Here is a 19724-nt window from a genome sequence, read left to right as displayed (position 1 = left end):
CTCCTCTTCTTCTACCTTCCTCTTACTAGTATGTGCAGTTTGTGCAGATGAGGCCCTAAGAGTCTTGGCTGCTCTACCCTTTTTTGTGTGCTTCTCTGAACTCAAATAATGTATAATTTCCTCCTTGGTAGCCTCAGAAACATTTTTACACGAGGCAATATCCCTTGTCGTACCGGCAAGGTGTTTTTTAAATCGATAAATGCCCCCATTAGTATCCTTTCCACAATAATTACATTTAATACGATTTTTATCACTTGGATTCGAGTTATAATCATACTTCCAACCCGGACCACCACTCCGACTAGAAACTGGAGAAGATACTTCCATAGAACAAGGCTTATTTTCATCCTTTTTTGGTTCTTCAAAATTCAGAAGATGTTTAATCTCATCTCGAAATGCTTCAGGAACCTTTGTACAAGAAGCAACATTACTTCTAACACCAGCAAGGTGTTTTTTGAATCGGCTAATACCCCCATTGGTATCTTTTTCACAAAAATTACACCTTATACAATTTTTATCATTTGGTTTTGGGTTGTACTCATACTTCCAACCCATATCACTTTTTCTAGGAGTAGCAGAAATAGATCTATGACAAGGATTTTGTTCTTGTTTTTGTTTTTCATAACTTAAAAATTGCTTAATCTCCTCCTTGATAGCTTCAGGAACATTTTTACAACGGGCAACATCTCCCTTAAGACCGGCAAGATGTTTCTTAAACCGGTATATGCCTCTTTTTGTATCTTTTTCACAAAAATTGCATCTAACGCAATCTTTGCCATTTGGATTCGGTTTGCATCCGTATTTCCAACTCGGATCTCCACTCTGACTAACTCCTGAAGAAGACATCTCAAAATAAAACAAGCAATCTAAAAAATGCACTTACTTTGGTTGCTTGAACTCCAAGCTTTGAGAAACACTTCGATGATTTGATCAAATGAAATGTAGTTTTTTGGAGGTTTTTGTTACTCTAAAGGGGGTTCTGGTGGGTTTAGGGTTCAAATGAACCTAAAAGCCATCATTCTTAACTTTTATATTTTTGGAAAAAATGAAAAAAAAAAAAAAGTTTTCGGCCTCTGGGTGGGGCACGGGCCCTGGGCGGCGGCCTAGGCCTGGGCAATGCGCCCAAGCCTTCTGGACCGCCTAAGTGCTGGGTGGTCCGCTTTTAAAATTATTGGTTCAGATAAGACATAGAGAGCTAGGGCACAGCCACAGTAGTAGTCATAAAGTAGTAGAAAGAAATCAGCTCCTTTGAGTATATCTCCCATGGCACCCCCACTTCAGATAAGACATAGAGCGCTAGGGCACAGCCACAGCAGTAGTCATAAAGTAGTAGAAAGAAGTCATTTGAGTGAAAGCACAATTGATTGTCACCACCATCATTGAAAGAAAGGAGCAGTTTTTTCCCCCTAGTTGTTTCGATGCCTACTTCTTCCCCTCCATTACAAATATCATTTATTTCACTTATTCCTTCTGGGACACAAAAACAAGATATCTCCAATATTTTGCAATCTACTTCTTCACATCCACCTGGTTCTTCATATCCACATAATCCTCTCTAAGAGTATGATTTAGTTCTTGATCCTCTTTAGTAATTGGATCGCCATTAAAGTCACTATCGCCAACTTCTTTCTCAATACCTAAATCATCATCCAAGTACTTGTCAAAGACTAGTGGTAAGCCCCAATCCACAACAAGCTGACCTTGAGAACTATTTGATGATAACAAAGTTTCACCATGGTTGTTCTCCAAAAGAGGTCCATAATACCCACCCAAATCATCATCAATTTGGCACCTAGGTCAATGACATAGTTTACCAAACTCTTGATTATGATCACACCATGAATATGACCCATTTATCACCATCTGGGTCTCCGCCTTATCGCTTGAGGTTACATGGCTGAGTTCTTGCTCACTACGGGCTTCTTGATGCTCGAGTTGTAAGGTTAATTGCTCCACTTGCCTCCAAAGTGCGTCCAACTCTTCATCTATTGCATTGTTCACTTCGTAGTTGCCACGACCACCTCTTCCCCTTCTTGCCGCCATGGAAAAGGATGTGCTGAATGAAGATAGCAACCTGCCCAAGCCTGAATTCAGGCTCTGATACCAAATGATGCAGCTAAATTGTCGGGACTGCAACTTAGTGAGAGAAACACACAAAGAGAAAATGTAGAGAGAGAAAATTGGTGGGAGTCAAAGCTAACCACAATATTACAGAAAAATGTTATATTCAAAGTGAAATTACATAAAACATGAGCTCCAACTTGGAATGCCCAACCCCTTTTATGCTACTTGTCTTTCAAGTTTTTAATACATATTAAAAGCTAACCCATTCCCATTGCACAATCCACCAAGTTCCTAAGCATACTTCAACTCCCCAATCTTGGAAACTCGTGACATTGACTCTCTCTTTACCCCTTTCAAGACTTTGGAAACCCACTATTACACCATTCTAGGCTCATGGAAACTACCAGTCCATGCCGAATTTGTGGGTCCCATATTGGGCCCTACATCAAATATCAATACAAAACAAACACTAGTTTTTTCCTATTTCAATCTACTCCAATTTCTTATCAATCATACCATCTCTAAGCTTAGCTCAGATGCAGCTAGCTCCTTTTTGGGTATGAAGCGTTGTTAAACTGAGTACCCTCCACACACTAGCTCTCCTAAAAAGGAGATGATCCAATTGCGCTTTCCAGTACAGCTATCTTGTTACAACTTCACTCCAAGTCACCAGCTTTTTTTCATAGTGATAGAAACAGATCTAAAACCAAACAATCCATGCATTGAATCAAAGCATATTAAATCATCATTGTGCTTGAACAACAAAAACCATGGTCAGAGTTCATAATGCATATCAGAGTACAGAATACACGCTAATGTTTTATAAACATAATCCCTTTGGCTACCATAAGATGAGATGCATGGCATTCATCATCATCATCATCATCATCATCATTATGATCATCATCATTATGATCATCATCATCATCCAAGCCTAATCCCAACATTTGGCGTCGGCTACACGAATCATGCTCCGCATTCTGCTCTAACAGGATCATACCCTCCATTAGACTGTAAATCACCATATCTTTCTTCACTACTTCCATCCATGTCCTTTGGGGCCTTCCTTTTACCCTTGTGAAGCCTTCCACTTGAACAAAATCACCCCTCCTCTCGACGATGCACATGACCAAACCACCTAAGTCTACTTTCCCACATTTTATTGGCTATTGGAGGTACCCCTAAGTTTCCTCAAATATATTCGTTCTGAATTCTATCCTTCCATATGTCGCCACTCATCCATCTCAACATCCTCATCTCAGCTACAATCATTCCATGGATGTTGTTTCTTGACCGCCCAATGTTCTGTCCCATAAAGCATGGATGGTCATACAGTGGAACTATAGAACGTCCCCTTTAGGTTTATTGGTATGCGATGATTATGCATAGCATTTATCAAAGAAGAAAAAGAGGATGTCATATATGTTTCTAGCAATTGGATAAAATGCAGAATTATAAAGTTCAATGCACACCTCTACATGTTTAGATATATGTGAAGAAGAGCAACCAAAGATGTCTCATTCGCCATGACCAATTAATCATATACAAGCGCTTTCGAAGAATAGGGCACATTGCAATCTAATATACCCTGAGTAACCAAAATATTAAAATAAACACACACACACGCAAGCACGCGCACACGCATGATGCACACATGGGTGAGCACAATCACGCACTCGTACACACACGCACGCACACACACAATGCAAGCATGCGCGCACACAAAGATAAAAAAAAAAAGTGTCATAAAAACACAATATTCATATCAATCAAGAATTCCACATCACTGTTAAAAGCAATCTTAAAAGTACATTGGAAGCAGCATATCGAGCAAGAGCTAATGAGGTTGTGACTTTAAAACAGAAAATGACTAAAAAGCATCTAGACTGAGCTTCTAAGGAGCAATAATCCCAGTAGAATTCCAACATCTTAGTCAACAACTTGTGCGAAAAGCTAGTGAATAAAAGAGAAATTTCGCATTGCTAAAAACCAATCAATGCACAAGAAAATCCTGTAGAAAACATAGAACTCATTCTTTTTGTCTAGTTAATTTATATGGTTGATAGTAGAATGTAAGGCACGGTGAACTGATGATATTATAATAAAGGGAAAGTACACGTTCAAGCACACAAAAGAGACTGCATTACAAGCTAAAACATTAGCCACCTCCTTTGCTTCTCTATGCAAACATCCGCCCACCAACATGAAATAAGTTCAGTTGTACATCCCACTCATATTAACATCAGCCATTTCCTCGGCTTCACCGTTCACCCAGAAAATAAATAAATAAATAAAACCAAAATAACAATTGAACTAACAATATCAAGGCATGCCGAATTGTGAGACACATACACATGTTTGTGAGCATACCAAAGTAGCAAGCTTGTAACATCTAAGAACTCAAACAAAAACATAAACCAAAACTAGTATGTCTTTTTGGACACAATTGCCACATTATAAAAGTGTAGAGCAAATGAGAACCTCCATTTCCCCTTTTCAATGTAAGATAGCTTCAGTAGTAAGGACACCCTTCTCATGGTGTTCATTTAATATATGATGGTGTAGTCCTGTCGTCATACAATATAAATACACATACATAACCATGATAATTGCTGCTACTGGTGTCACAAGAAATACGTTGGAGTATAAAAATATGGAAAAAATCATATAGAAAGTACATTTCTCGACAATGTAGCCAGTAAAGTCATATTTAATGTTTTCCACACAAGATAATGCATATGACATAGGATTAGGGAGCATAAAATTAAACAAAATCAACTTCCAACGCATGAAATTGAAGCATGAAAATGGAATAAAGTTTTCCTTCGACCAAAAATACATTCACCACACGCATCCCAACTTACAAGGTGTAAACAAAACTTGACAGTATAATTTACAAAGCAATAGCATGAACAAGATCCACCAAACATATAACTTACATCTTACCAAATTTTCAGCCTTGGCATGAGGGCTCAATTCTACATTCGTACCAGTTGAAGAAATGAGAAAGCAACCCTGTTCATGAATGTTATAAATTGTCAATAGAACAAATCCTAATTCCACTCTTTATATTTTACAAACAAAACAGAACTTACAAAAAGAAACTCGTAAGTATCTTTTCTATCAATTCGATTTTTATGAGGAATATTTTTAAATATCCATAAAATTAAGTAAATAGTCTGCCTTAAAAAACCAGCAAACGAGGAATATCAGCAATGCTACAATAGAAACAACTCTAGGGGAACATCACTACATCCCAAATCGAATCACACAATGCGACCTCAACAGCATAAGGAAGTGCAATAGCTCATCCCATTAGATGTGAAATATCTAAAGAAATTCCATGCCAAAAATATTGAAGTTTCGGAAAATAAGAAAAGATTTTTCATAGTTGGATATTACACTGGTTGAAGTGGTGACTCTAAGATGATTCACTTAAATAATGAAAAAAGAACACTCGTATTCTATTCTGAACTTCAAAAGTTTGAGAAGGAAAATTACTCCAGAATATTATAGGAAAATTACTCCACATTATTATCGGGAAGAAAAAACTAAAAAGCAAATATCATCAAATCAACATTCCATCTGATCAACCACACCATTCCATATGATCAACCACACTTCCCTCCAAATAAAATTTCAAGAATGCTAGCAACTCCATGGTCATCCTAACCAAGCTCAGCAGTGTTGTTACAATGAAAATTCAGTTTAACAAAGCCATTCATTACACAACAAACATCCTAACCATAAAATGCTGAGGGGATTAAAGCTGAGTTAGATTTCACTAATGCTAAGTCATACAGTAGCTATAATTTAGATTTATAACCTACATTGAGAACCATCTTCATCAGACATTGGTAACCACCAAGCTTCAATTATAAATTTAAATAAAAAATTGTTTTAAGATTTGCAACAAGGACTACATAAAATATCACCAACTGGTTAGGGAGGTTGGAAAGTGGGAACCACATCATTCCCCTTCTAGAAATACCATGTAAACCTCCCCTAAATGATAACAGGCATTCAAGTAACTCCTAAAAACCTTAGAATAAATGGAGAATCAAGAGTTTTCCCACACATAACACAGGCTTTGGCAAAAGTTGGAAAGTGGGGATCAATCTTGTGGATTGAAGAACAGTGGAGCCAGTGGTATGATATATAAAGTAGGAAAATAGATAACATGTGAGGAGCCTCGCCAAGTAGCTCTTCCCATATGGACGAAACAGAGGCCATTTTTGGAATCCATGTGTCCATAGCACATATTGATACAAACTTCAATGAAGCCAAATAGCCTCTAATATAAATTTCCAAACACCAACATCAATAAGTTGTGGATTGCTTTTCAAAAACATAAAAATGCAATCAACATACCTAACTTGAGTCATCAATAAGTGGGCCATCGATGCATACAATAAGTTGTTCCCTCATATAGGGACCTAATGGAGAAATCATGCGACCCTCTCTCTTCGTCTTTGTCATCTCTTAACACTCAGTGAGTGAAACCTCCAGCTCCGGTGAGTCCGAGGCTGCCCAGTCAAGATCCTGGCAGTTCTGGATGTAGAAACCTGAAAATCCCCTTTTCTATTTTTTGCACAAAATCAGAAGAGTCAAATCTCAGACTTGGCCGATCCGTGATTGACTTGTGACTCAGGCTTAGACCTTGGCGAGGTTTGTTCCCAAGCTTGTATTTTTAAACATTGTCAACATGTGTAATTACCTAGAATCCAACACTAGATACTTTCCATCCTCAGTCACGATCTTAATTTCTATTAATGGTCCCATTTCAACTTAGAATAATAGTTTTGAGATCTATGCAGACCTTTGATCTCAGAGAACATGTGCACTTCCACAATACTTGTAGCTGTTTGGGAAAATCAGATGAATGCGAACAAGTAGTGAGCAGCATCACAAAATATGCTTTACAACTTGATAAAACTGGACACACCCTAAAACATACACAAGCAAAAAACTTGCTTTTCTGATACCTCATACCTTATCCGATTTTATTATTACAAGCAAAGATATTTAGGCATGATTCGATGCTTGATGAAATAAAATATACATAGTAAACTATAATACAAAAGCATCTTCCATACACTAAAGTTGGAACTGCAATCTATGGTAAATCAGGTTGTTGTGTTGGATTATGCCAAGAGCGGGTTGCGGTGGGGGATTATGTCAAGGATGACGATGGAAACAATGTTGATAATGAACTAGATCAAGAATAACGGTAATAATGAAATATGTATAAATAAGAACGTTTACCTTTAGTACAAGTAGGTCATAGTCATCCTTAGTTGTTAGATGTGAAATTAGGCGGCTAGTGGTGCGCCTTTGACTAAGAGCAAAGTGCCAAAAAAAATTCCTCAAATTTTGTGACCCACTCGTAGCTCTCAGATTTTGCACCTGAAAACTAGGGATGATTGTGACCTTCTTGTGCAAAATGTAAATGGACTTATAGTATATAATCTCATTAAATGATATGTGTTCTTTTTTTGTTTTTTAGTGGGGGGGCGGGGGGCGGGGAAAGAAAGAGAGAGAGAGAGGATCTTGTTTGTAGCTTGTAAGTAAATGGCATCTTATGCTAAGCATTTCTTAAATATAACTTTAGCAATAATAAAACTACATGGCAGTCCAACCAAGAGCTAGGTTGGATACTGCACAAAATTCCCAAAAATTTCTGAAACTGATCTGTGAATATCTATCAGAACTTAATGTGAGACATCACAATCCTGAACAGTTTCAGGTTCCAGGTCATAACCCAATCAATATAACCTTAAAAAGAACAATGATGGTTTGGGAAGTTGCTTGCACAAACCAAAAGAAAACAGATAATAAAATGTATGAAGAAAAGAGCCAATTGCATTTCAAATATAAATTAGGAATAAATGATTGCCACAAAAATCAAAACACATATCATTTCCTGATTGTAACACTATGACTAAAATTCCGAGAATTTTACGCAGATATTTCAACCAAAACCTTCACCCATTCCAGATGACCAAGATATGACCAAAATTCCTAGAATTCTAACCTTTTTTTTTTTTTTACAAGAATAGAATTCTACCCAGATATTCAACCAAAAACTTCAGACATTCCAGAAAATCACCAAGTACAACACAAAATGTAACCAAGCAAAAGGACGTTGAAACTAAAACCTTAAATCATTTGCGAAACACTGCGAGCTTGATAATAATAAAACTGTAAGAATAAAGTAAAATGGCACCTAAGGCTGAACGACAATCTAGATAATCATTGCATATAAAATCAATAAGGCTGGAAATGCTAAGCAACCTGGAGAATAAAAACAGTGCTGAAACCTGATATAAATTACAGGAAAATGGCAGTGTGGCTAAAAATAATATGGATTGTTCCTAATTTAATTGAGAAAGTAAACTTTAAGTAAGTGCACAGCTCATAATCAGATGCGTGCAGGGCAACCCTCGATGCAAAATTCACTATAAACTCGACCGAATTTTTTCTGAAACTAGTATGAAATAGATAGGATTCTTACAAGCATTTGAGCAGATTCGTATAATCCATGATCGAGAAGAGAACTGACTTGGTCCTTGGTCACATCCATTTATCCCTTTCTCTTTTCCTTTCTCCCTCTCTCTCTCTTTCAAAACTCCAGCTACTCTCTCTCAATCTAGAAATATCCTCTCTCTGCAATACCTGCTGTATTCCGCTGCTTCTCTCTGATGAAAACGCGGGGGAAACGAGCGGCAAGCCCTAGCTTTAAACCCCTGTATTTGAAATGTGGCGTTGATAATAGAATTACGGGACTACCCATGTAAAGTTCCTTTGTGGCCATATGACCACGCTATTAAAATACTCCTAGAAGTCCTCGCCGTTCGTGGCAGTGATGGAGGGAGAAAGAGTCCTTTATGTTGAGTACCGGTTCTTCCCATTAGGAGTACCCGTCTGGTGTTAAGGGAAATGGTCTTGGGGTGAGGTTTGCACGAGAGTACTCGTGTATACTATATAAGTAAAGCGCACCACAAATTTAGCCTAGATGATGTAGTCTTGGTATCAGATCATTCTAAGTTAGCTTGAAAATCTATGTATAGTCCTAATTATGAAATTTTAAATTTTAAAATCAATATACGTTGAGCAGATCTATAAATATTTAAAAATCTTTAAACTAAACAGATCAGATAACTTGTTATATCGTACACTATTTTTAGAACTTGAAATTTACTTTTTCTTTATAACTAGATCGATAGGAAGATTTTTCAATTTCAAAATATTCTTCTACTAAATTTTTTAAATGCACCTTACTCCTAGAGTAATTATTTAAAAAAAAAATTCCATTTTTTTTTCCCTTGAGCAATATCTTGAGACTTCAGAGAAATGAAATTCTAGATATTTAAGGAATGTGTCACAAACTATGGCCCAAATACCAAGCTAGGGTCCATGCTTGCCCAGTTCGACTCAACCCTAACAGGGCCAGGACCAAGGATAGCCTGGCCCGTTGCCACCCTTATCTAGCATGGTCTCAGCCTAACCGCCAAACAGACCTAGAGGCAATTCCTCACTAGGAGGGATGGTTTTTAATAAGCTTCCATATTTAAACCAACATTCCAACTCGAAAAATAAATTATACAAGCCAGAGACTAAAACAACTGCAATTATTAGATTTAGAACGAACTTTGATAAATTTTCAGTTTTGGGGCATCACAATGCAAATCCGCCCTCGATGGATCAACCTAGTCCATTGCCATATTAAAAGTCTTTTTCTCTTGTTATATTCTTTCTAAATAACGAGGAAATTTCTTTTTATTTAGAAATAAATATTCATAAAAAATTATTTATACAATTATATTTTTTATTATCTATTTCAAATTAAATGCCTACCGAAATTTATTTTTCATTGGAGGAGAGTACCCATCAACTCTACAAATATCATCCTCTCTCTACCATCACTAGAAACTACTCGAATAGTTTTTATCAAGGATTTTTATTTTAATAAAATATAATTTTTCTTTATATAATTTTATTATCTGTCATCTTTTTTTTTTATTAATTTTTATTTTTTGATTTGTTCGTGCTCCCATTGTCTTCTTTTTTTATCTTAATTTTATGGGAAATACATCTTCTCCTAAAATTCATGCTTATAAATCCAATTAAGGTTTTCCTATATTTGTGTTCCAATTGATGCTTTATTGAGTCTGCACTCAGTTCTCTCAAATATATTTATTCTGAATTCTATTATTTTTTATCTTACCACTCAGTTATCTCAATATATATATATATATATATATATATATATATATATATATATGGAAAATGATCATGTGAGCCAGTAGGCTCATAACTAAAAATGAGCCCAACGGCCCAGATTGAATCTGCGCCGATCTGACGATCACAAATGCCTGATAGTATTTTAATTTTAATTTTTTTTTACAAATCCAAATCACTTGAAAATTTAAGCCTTGCTAAAAAATAGGTAAATATTCAAAAAATATCAAATAAATATTTTACATAAAAAAACATTGACTAAAATACCCCGGTAAAGTTTTGGAGATGTTTTGGTCCATTTTTGCTTTGCGGATTATATTTTTAATATTTTTATTAGGTGCGGCTTGATGAGAAAAAAACACGCCTAAAATTTTAAGTAATTTCGACTTGTAGAAAAAAATTAAATTTCAAACACTATTGGACATCCGTGATCATCAGATCGGGTCATATTCAATATGGGCTGTTAGGCTCATTTTTTTCTGTGAGCTCAATAGATCATTTTCTATATATATATATATATATATATATATATATATATATATATATATATATATATATATATATATATATATATATATATATATATATATATATATATATATATATATATATATATATATATATATATATATATATAAATCTTGGGCTAATAGGAATATATTTTTTTACAAATCCAAATCACTTGAAATTTTAGGCTTGTGTTCATAAAAATGGGTGAATCTTCGAAAAATATAAAAAATATATTTTATATGAAATAAAATGACCAAAATTCTCCCGTAAAGTTTTCAAGGGTATTTTGATCATTTTTTTTGCGTAGTATTTTTTTTATATTTTATTAGATGCAGCTTGATGAGAATAACATATGTCTAAAATTTCAAGTGATTTGGATTTGTAAAAAAAAAAATTAAATTCAAACACGAAATGGGGTTATGACCGTCAGATTGGCCCAGATTCAATCTGGGTTGTTGGGCTCATATCTTATTGTTAGCCTTTGGGCTAACAGTAGTATCTTATATATATATATATATATATATAGCGATTTTACCTATCCTCATCATCATCAAAACTTCATCGCACGGTCATAGTTGTCCGGTAGTATTTTAATTTTTTTTTTTTTTACTAATCGGAATGATCTAAAAATTGTAGTGTGTGTACATCTTAGAGAGGCGTACCTAATAAAAATATGAAAAATATAATTCACAAAATATAAATTGATCAAAAGACTCCCAAAAATTTTCAAAGGTATTTTGGTCAATTTATATTTTGTGAATTATTTTTTTCATATTTTTATTAGGTGCATCTCACTAAAATGTACACACACTCAAAATTTCAGATCATTTTGATTAGTAAAAAAAAAGGAAAATTCAAACACGACTGGACAACTGTGACTGTACAATGAAGTTTGGATGGTGATGAGGATAATCAAAATCACTATTCATTTTCGCCTATAAGAGTTGGGAAGAGTTTTCTATAGCAGGTATTAGCCCATTAGCTCATATAAACATATAAGCCCAATGGCACAGATTGAATATGGGCCGATCTGACGATCACGACCTCATTTTGTATTTGAATTTTAATATTTTTTTTTTACAAATCCAAATCACTTGAAATTTTAGGCGTATGTTATTCTCATCAAGGTACACCTAATAAAAATATATAAAAAAATATTCAGAAAAAAATAAATAATCAAAATACCTCTGAAATATTTTAGGGGTATTTTGATCAATTTATTTTATGTAAAATATTTTTTTGATATTTTTCGAAGAGTCAACTATTTTTTATGAACACACCCCTAAAATTTAAAGTGATTTGAATTTATATAAAAAAAAATTAAAATTAAAATACTATTGAACATCCATGATCGTCAGATCGGCCCAGATTCGATCTGGATCGTTGAGCTCATATATTCATATTAACTAGTGGGCTAATCCCATATTTTATATATATATACATTGGTTTTGAAATTTTAAATTTAATTGGGATTATACATAAACTTTCAAGCTAACAGAGGTAGTCAACACCGAAACTACATCTTCTAGGCAAAATTTGAGAGACGCCTTACGTTAGTACATGCGGGCAACTTATAGAAACCTCACCTTTCCCCTGTTCGAATCGTAAGACGGGTACCGATAACGTGAAGGACCGTTACTCAACAGAAATGACGCTTTTTACTCAACAGAAATGACGCTTTCTCCCTCCATCACTGTCCATACAAGTTAAACAAACGCCGGGACTTCTAGGAGCATTTCAATGGCTTGGTCATATGACTACTAAAGGAACTTTTACAGGGGTAGTTTGGTAATTTTATTACCAACGCCACATTTCAAATCAGTGTCCCAAGTCATGGCTTGGTACGAGTGCTCAGCCCATGCCGAGGTGAGTACTCGGCCCGAGTAAAGACAAGCATTGTAGCAAAAACAAAAAGTTAAAAAAAAATACAAAACAAATCATAACAAACAGAAAAAATATATTTAAAGTAAAATTAAATAAAACATATCTAAATGAGGTTAAAAAATTAACAAAAAATGGAGTTTGAAAAATCAAATTGTGACTATAGGTATTTTAGAAATAATAAACATAAAAAGAAAAAAATGTAAAACGAAGTAGCCATGGCCAAAGCACATTCCAATCTTCGCCAAAATTATAGAAAACATAAGGAAGATATCATAAATAGGATTTTAAGATTTTTTTATAATATCCCCAAGTGGGACACCTAACTTGGGGATGGGAACTTTTTTTTTTTTTTTTTGGTAATTTAGTAAGGATAACGATCTCATACCCGTTTTTGAAATCATTAGTGGTTTTTTAATATAATAGAAATCTAGACCTTAGTTGGGACACAAATGATGCTACTACCATCACGACCCCAACCCCATTCTCGAGTACTCATAACTTGGACTGAGTAATTGAACACTCCTAGTTTCCGAGTGTTTTCGTCAAAGGGAAGTAGCAGAAGATCGTAGGCATTGCACTCTAAGAGAGAGAGGAAGGGATATTTATAGAGAGAGAAAGCAGCAGGAGTCTTGGGTGAGAGAGAGAGAGAGGGAGAGGGAAAGAAGAACAGGTACAGGGAGAAATGGACGTTCCCCAGGACCAAGTCAGTTCTCTTCTTATGCAAGTCTGCTCAAACGCTTTTACGTGATGCGGTTATGAGTGGTTTTATTTGAATTTTAAAGTGTAGCGGAGGTCCTAATAGAGAACGTGATGTGGGGTAAGGATCCTGTCATCCCTTGGAGAACAAGCGAATATATGAGTTTCTCAAGTGTATAATTCCTAGATTTTGATATGTTATACACGGCTAAATCCAGTGGAGGAAAGCACTACTCGGCCCTAGAACTAGCCTCGGGTCGGGCTGAGTAACTGGGGGTCGAGCCAGAGAAACTTAGCCCCAATCGGGCAGGTTTTGGGTACATTAAAAAGTGTTAAAAAATAAAAAATATGAGAAAAAATAAAAAACATGTTTAAAGTAATATTAAACAAAATACATTTAAAATAGGTAAATAAAAAATAAAAAAATAGATTTTGAAAAAAATTAATTTGTAGCCGAGGGTATTTTAGAAATAAAAAAAAAAGTAGGAAAGAATGTGAAAAGTAAGTGTACATAGCAAACACTTCCCAATCTTTGCCAAAATGATAAAAAACATAAAAAAAACATATTATCAATAAATTTATTTTTTTAAAACACAGAATAATTTTTTAAAAATATTTATATTTTTTATTTTCATTTTTTTAAGATCTCAAGCTTGACCACTAAAACCCGGGATACTTAGCTCGCCACCCTGACAAACCAGAGTTACTTGGGTGACTCCGGGTTGGCTCGCCCGAGTAGTCGAACAATGGCTAAATCACTTTATCCGTTTTCTGAAATGGTGTATGGAAATGTATTGAATGGCCATCGTGATATTGTACAAAAATTTATGAATTTTGAAGGTTGAACTCGTATTAGAATCCTTTTTTTTTTTTTAATAGTTCCTAGCTGGAATTTAGTAAGAATCCTCAATTTCATTTTTAAAAGACCCCCAAAACTTGGACTTACTTAGAGGTGCGAAGTGATGATTAACCTTACTTAACCATTCAAGTTTTATTGTTTTAATGATCTCTCCTGTGTGTCCTCAGATAACCACGTATGCAATCTCTTTCTATCAATCATTTAACTTAGGTTACTGTTGATCATCTACCTTAGGCAACTGTCGATTCTTATTGTCATGTTGGAGTAATAAGTAAAAGTTAGTTTGTTTTTTTTTCTTTTTCCTTTTTGTTATTTTTTTGGGTTTTTAAGCAATTTGCCATTTCCGATATGAATTAAAAAGAACGAAATAACCTACAGACTCTATTTAGTGGAAATTGAAACAATCAATTCAGATAAAGCACTTAGACAGTTGAACCAGAACAATTCAGATAAAATACATCTGTTTAGAAAAAGAGCAGTTGGACACATAACCATGCACAGAGTGAAAGAGGACGGCCATGTCTAGCCTTCCAGGATAAAACATTCTCGACCAAATCGTACTGTATCATCTTGTTCCTTTGAGCATTAAGACCGAGCGAGGAATGATAGACTCCTTTCATGATGTCCAAGCACAACATATCCTCTGAAGGCTGCGAAAACAAGAATCCCCCCTCTACTCTCCAATACCCTCCCTTAAAATGGAAGGTGAATTGTGGAAGATCGAGCAGACTGTCGTTCTCTTCTTCAATTGCATAACATAGATCACGTCTATAGTCAGGACCAGGAACCACAGGGAGTTTAAACCTCTGGGTTAGGGTTTGCTCCAATAAGGAGAATATTTTTGCACTCAAATGAGTAAAAGGAAAACTTGAATAGGTAAAAAATCTTTCAGTATCTTCTACCTTTGGATCACATAAACCATTGGGAATCCCGATCTTGATAGAATCGATACTAATTTCCACTAAATGAAGCCTGTACGCATGATTATTCCCATTAATGCGGTCTAAAAATATATCTATAGATTGATAATACATGTACACTGCATCTGAATTGCTCCCACCCACCTCTGGTTCCTCGCCTAAGGCAATAAGCGAATTTCCGCTCAAACAACCTAGGCGGTTCCTCCAATTCAGATAACTCAGCTAATTGAGAAATGAGTGACATAGGCCCACCCCCTAAACCTATCATTCCCGATGCTACCCCGAGGCTAACATTATAAGCACACCCAAATGCGATATTTTGAACTTTAATTTCTGTTTCATCAGCAAAGCTCAAATCTTTATATTGAACCTTGAAATCACACTTATTGATGCACCTTGGAGTTGATGGTGTTGTAACAGAATAGCACAGGTCCTCTATGGAATCCATACCCCTATAGGAAGAAGATTGTGATGGTTTAAACTTTGGGGAAGCCCAATCCTTGGGGGTGGTGCAATCTAACCACATTATATCGCTTCCTATGTCTATGTTCAACCAAAGCTCATTCTTGGGCTCCCCTACCCCCAACTTCAATTGGAATAAAAAATAATCATATTCTAATGGAATCTTCCCCCGCTCTGAATATCGACCCTCCACCTCAATCATCCGTTTTATTCTATCAGCATCAGTTTCATGTGGATTATAAAATGGGCTCTTAGGGGAATCACAATGAACGAGTTCTACTCGAATTCCCAACTTCCCTTCCAGTAGCAGGGAAGATGAGCCCATGAACAAGATGACTGGTAGAACTGACCAAGGACTGGAAAACTTCGCCATTTCTCTCTACCAATGTAATATTAAGGTTAGGAAAAGTAGGGTAGGTTATGAGGAAAAAGGGGATTTGGGTATTCAATTGAAACACCAGCTTTGAGGTTGAATGTCTCTTGCAGCCAGAAAAGAACAGGTAAGGGGTGTTGTGGGAAAAGCTCAGTTCACTTTTAGATGAGCAGAAGGTAGCTCACATGTAATTGATGACGGGGTCACAATCACACACAATATGGGTATTTTGCTCATACTTCATGGATGGCAAGGTCACACATGAAGGGTCAGTGTTGACTGTACCGGTGACCAAACCAGTGAGGCCACCGGTGGTCCAATTTGATCGTCTGAACCAGTTCACCCGTCACCACAAAATTAAATAATTAATAGAAGAAAAAAGTTTATATAAGGATGCAACTTTATAATGTAGAACTACGAATGCACCTCAAAAATCCATCGGAAAAAGTAATTTTAATATTAAAAAACCTTTTGATTGATCATCTCGATATTGAGATGTATGACCATGAAAAATAAAAAGATTTTAAGTCTCAAAAATAGTGCATTTTACAACATATTATCCGCACCGTCAATTTTCAAGATTTTCATATGTTTATAGATTTACTTGATTTTAACCATTTTTTAAATTTAAAATATTTTATAATTAGATATAAAAATAGATTTTGAGATAATCTTAAGAACATTTTACATCAAAATTATATACTATGATAAAATTTGAAGGTGCACCTTACCTTTATAGCTACAGATGCATATGTATGCCAATTGCAACCTTAATAGAAATTGTAAAATGAAAAACTTCAAAAAAAAAATACAAAAAAAAATTATGGGAAACCATGAAACATATCTAAATAAAGAGTGATTTATGTATGGACCCTAAAATTTTTCCTAAAATACGAAATGCTCAATTTATAAGTAGAAATTACAAAGAATGTCAATCAACCCACATTTTTTATTTTTTTCAAAATTGTACCTCGAAGCGAACTTTAATTTTACTTTTTTTGTTAAGAAAAAACTAAAAAAAAATTTAAAATTCGGACTGAGGAGTCAATCCTCATACCAAAGGGCAGTTTTGAAAAAAAAAAAAAAAAAACATGTTGACCGATATTCTTTGTAATTTCTGCCTATAAACGTAGCATTTCATATTTTACAAAAAGAAATAGGATCCATTTGTAAATCACTCCTAAATAAATAACAAAATTGGAAAAATATTAGAAACAAAAACAACTCATCAATCCTGAGACCAAAATTAAAAATAACTCATCAGACATGTTTCTTTTTTCACTTTTTAAATTTATGTTTAAAATTTTTCTTTTTCTTTTTGCATTTATATTTTTTTATTTTTTGCATTTACCAAACTGAAAATGAAAGAAGGTAAAGAATAACTGCCCCCAAACATATTTCTGGTTTTTCTTCTTCGCATTTCTCAGAATAATATTTTTTCATTCCCTTGTTTTTTGAAAATATCACGTTCTAATTGTGCCTGTCATTAAATTATCAATGTACATGCAAACTGAAGCAAAGCAGCAGCGAGTGACGTAACCAAATCAAAAGGCACACTTTTATTGGTAGAAAGAACACAATTCCAAGACATACAAGAGTTTGTAAAATAAATCCAGAAGTAAAGGTTTTTTAATGAGTAGAGAATGACCCAAATACCGTACAAAACGAGGGGACTGTGCATAAGTGTATGTCGTGGGAAGTAGCATCACTGTTAAACAAATATGAGATTGCAACTTACTTTCAAGATTCAACTGAATCAAGTCACTATCTCCATTAACAAAAAGGAAATAGTTTACATAGAGATAAGGCTCTAAACAATCAAAACTACGGCTCACCTCAAAAATTTCACTAGAAGAGGTTATTTTGAAATCCAAATATCCCCAAATTGATCATCTCGACCTCAATATGCATGGACATGAGAAAAAAAATAGATTTTAAGTTTTGAAAATGATTGTCAATTTTCAAGATTTTCAAGTTCTCATAGATATGCTCGATCTATATGTTTTTGAGGCTTTAAAGTTTATAATTAGAGATGAAAATCTATTTTAAGGCTAGCACAATGATTTCCAATATTGAAACCACATTTCTTGACGCTATTTAAAAGGGTGCTTTACTTTGACTCTTTTGAGCCTCGGCTCTATACAAATCGCACCCATTTAATAATCTCGTATTTTTATAGTTTATGCTCAAGTTTCATTTTTTGAGTGCTTTGTTGTATTTCAATTTTACTTTCTTTCATATTTATTGGATTCTAGTTTTACAAGTTGATACTTCTCACCATCTCACATTTGAAAAAAATACCAAAAATATTTTAAAATAAACAAAATGACCAAAATATCTTCAAGTTTTTAAAAATTTGTGGGGATATTTTGGTTCTTTTTAATTATATTTTTAAACTTTATCGAGTGTCATTGTTATGGTGAGAAATTTGAATACCAAAAATTTAAGCTCAATATGATATTTATAAAAAAGAAAAATTTCAAAATACAATATTCATTATAAAATGGGTGAGGTTTGTATAGAGCCTAGGCTCTAAACAATCAAATTAGAGCCTACCTTCAGATAGTGTCGAGAAATGTGGTTTCATTATTGAAAATCTTTGTGATAGCCTTAAAAATATATTTTTATATTTATTTGTAAAGTTCAAAGCTTCAAAAATAGTGTAGATCGACAGACCTATGAAAACTTGAAAATCTCGAAAATTGGCAGTCTAAAAATACGTTACAAAATGTACAATTTCCAAAACTTGAAATCTAATTTTTTTTCTTATGTCCATGCATCTTGATGTCAATATGATCACTTTGAAAATATTTAGGCATCAAAACAGCCTCTTCTAGTGAACTTTTTAATATAGGTTCAAATTTGATTGTTTAGAGCCCTGGCTCTATATAAACTTTTCCTTTATAAAATAGTCGAACTTTTAAGTGTAAAACATAAAATGTATTGGACTCTTCTTGAATATTTTTTTTAAAAAAACAACTTATTTTGCCTTTAATGATAAGTACCTATTTCATTTACGAAACTCTCTGTACACCTTAGTTTGGTGAACAGCTTCTCAATAGACCCTCAAATGTAAGATATATCTGACGGCCATCAACCTTTCTTTTAACCCTCTAAACCCTTTTAACCTTTTTATTTTTTATAATCTTTTATCATCCCAAACAAATATTAAAATGACAAACATATTAACCCCAACTCTCACACATACACCCTCCAACCTGTCTCTCCCTCTCTCATGCCTTTTCTCCCCTAAGCCTCTCTCTCCCACTCCCTCTCTTCCCCAAAACTCTGTCTCTCTCTCTCTCTCCAACCTCTCTCTTGCTCTCCCTCTCTCTATCATCCAAGAGCCAAAGGGGCCAGAGATCCGCAAAGATGATCTGCTACATAATTTAGAAAATATAGTTGCTTTTCAAGGTTTGTTGCAACAACTATCCCATCTCCATGATGCAGGAGTTGATCAATCTTTCTTTTTAAGTTTTTTTCTACAAATCTATTATAGGCGTCAAAAACCCATTTGATTATGTAGTTTGTCTCTGCGAGTTTGAAGAAGAAGACAAGCTAAGATTGTTGCCCAACTGTAGTCATGCCTTTTATCTGGAGTCCATAGATACATGGCTGCTTTCTCACTCTACATGTCCACTTTGTCGAGAAAACTTTATCCCTGATTTCTGTTCGGCAAATTACTTGCCCATTGTTGTAGTACTTAATTCAGGGA

At 34.6% G+C, this 19724-nt stretch overlaps 2 protein-coding genes across 6 annotated transcripts in view; both read right to left on the bottom strand.

The window, feature by feature from the left end:
* APC7 (tetratricopeptide repeat (TPR)-containing protein) overlaps positions 1–9016 on the bottom strand; it is a 56379-nt gene extending 47363 nt beyond the window's left edge. For 2 of the 5 annotated variants that reach the window (XR_016050009.1, XM_006855383.4), the window contains exons 1-2: positions 8579–9016; positions 5011–5079 (exon numbers count right to left, since the gene is read on the bottom strand). Coding sequence is in view for 1 of the 5 variants with exons in the window: in XM_006855383.4 (XP_006855445.1) it covers positions 5011–5079; positions 8579–8647 (138 nt within the window). In the remaining 4 variants the exon portion in view is untranslated. Of the gene's footprint in view, positions 1–5003; positions 5080–6435; positions 6926–8578 lie in introns of all 5 variants that reach the window. The other 3 variants (XM_088859252.1, XM_088859250.1, XM_088859251.1) reach the window with 3 other exon arrangements.
* Positions 9017–14635: 5619 nt separating this feature from the next.
* On the bottom strand, positions 14636–16009 carry LOC18445241 (aspartic proteinase CDR1). Its single transcript, XM_011629166.1, has 3 exons — positions 15319–16009; positions 14816–15269; positions 14636–14714 (listed from the first exon to the last, which is right to left on the bottom strand). Exons 1-3 carry the CDS (start codon positions 16007–16009, stop codon positions 14636–14638), a joined length of 1224 nt encoding a protein of 407 aa, XP_011627468.1.
* Between the last annotated feature and the right edge of the window lie 3715 nt (positions 16010–19724).

This window comes from Amborella trichopoda, chromosome 2 (genome assembly GCF_054954075.1).
Source record: "Amborella trichopoda isolate Santa Cruz 75 chromosome 2, AtrichopodaSantaCruz75HAP2 v2.0, whole genome shotgun sequence".
Lineage (NCBI taxonomy): Eukaryota > Viridiplantae > Streptophyta > Magnoliopsida > Amborellales > Amborellaceae > Amborella > Amborella trichopoda.
The sequence above is the reverse complement of the archived record's forward strand: the minus strand, read 5'-3'. Positions and strand labels throughout refer to the sequence as shown.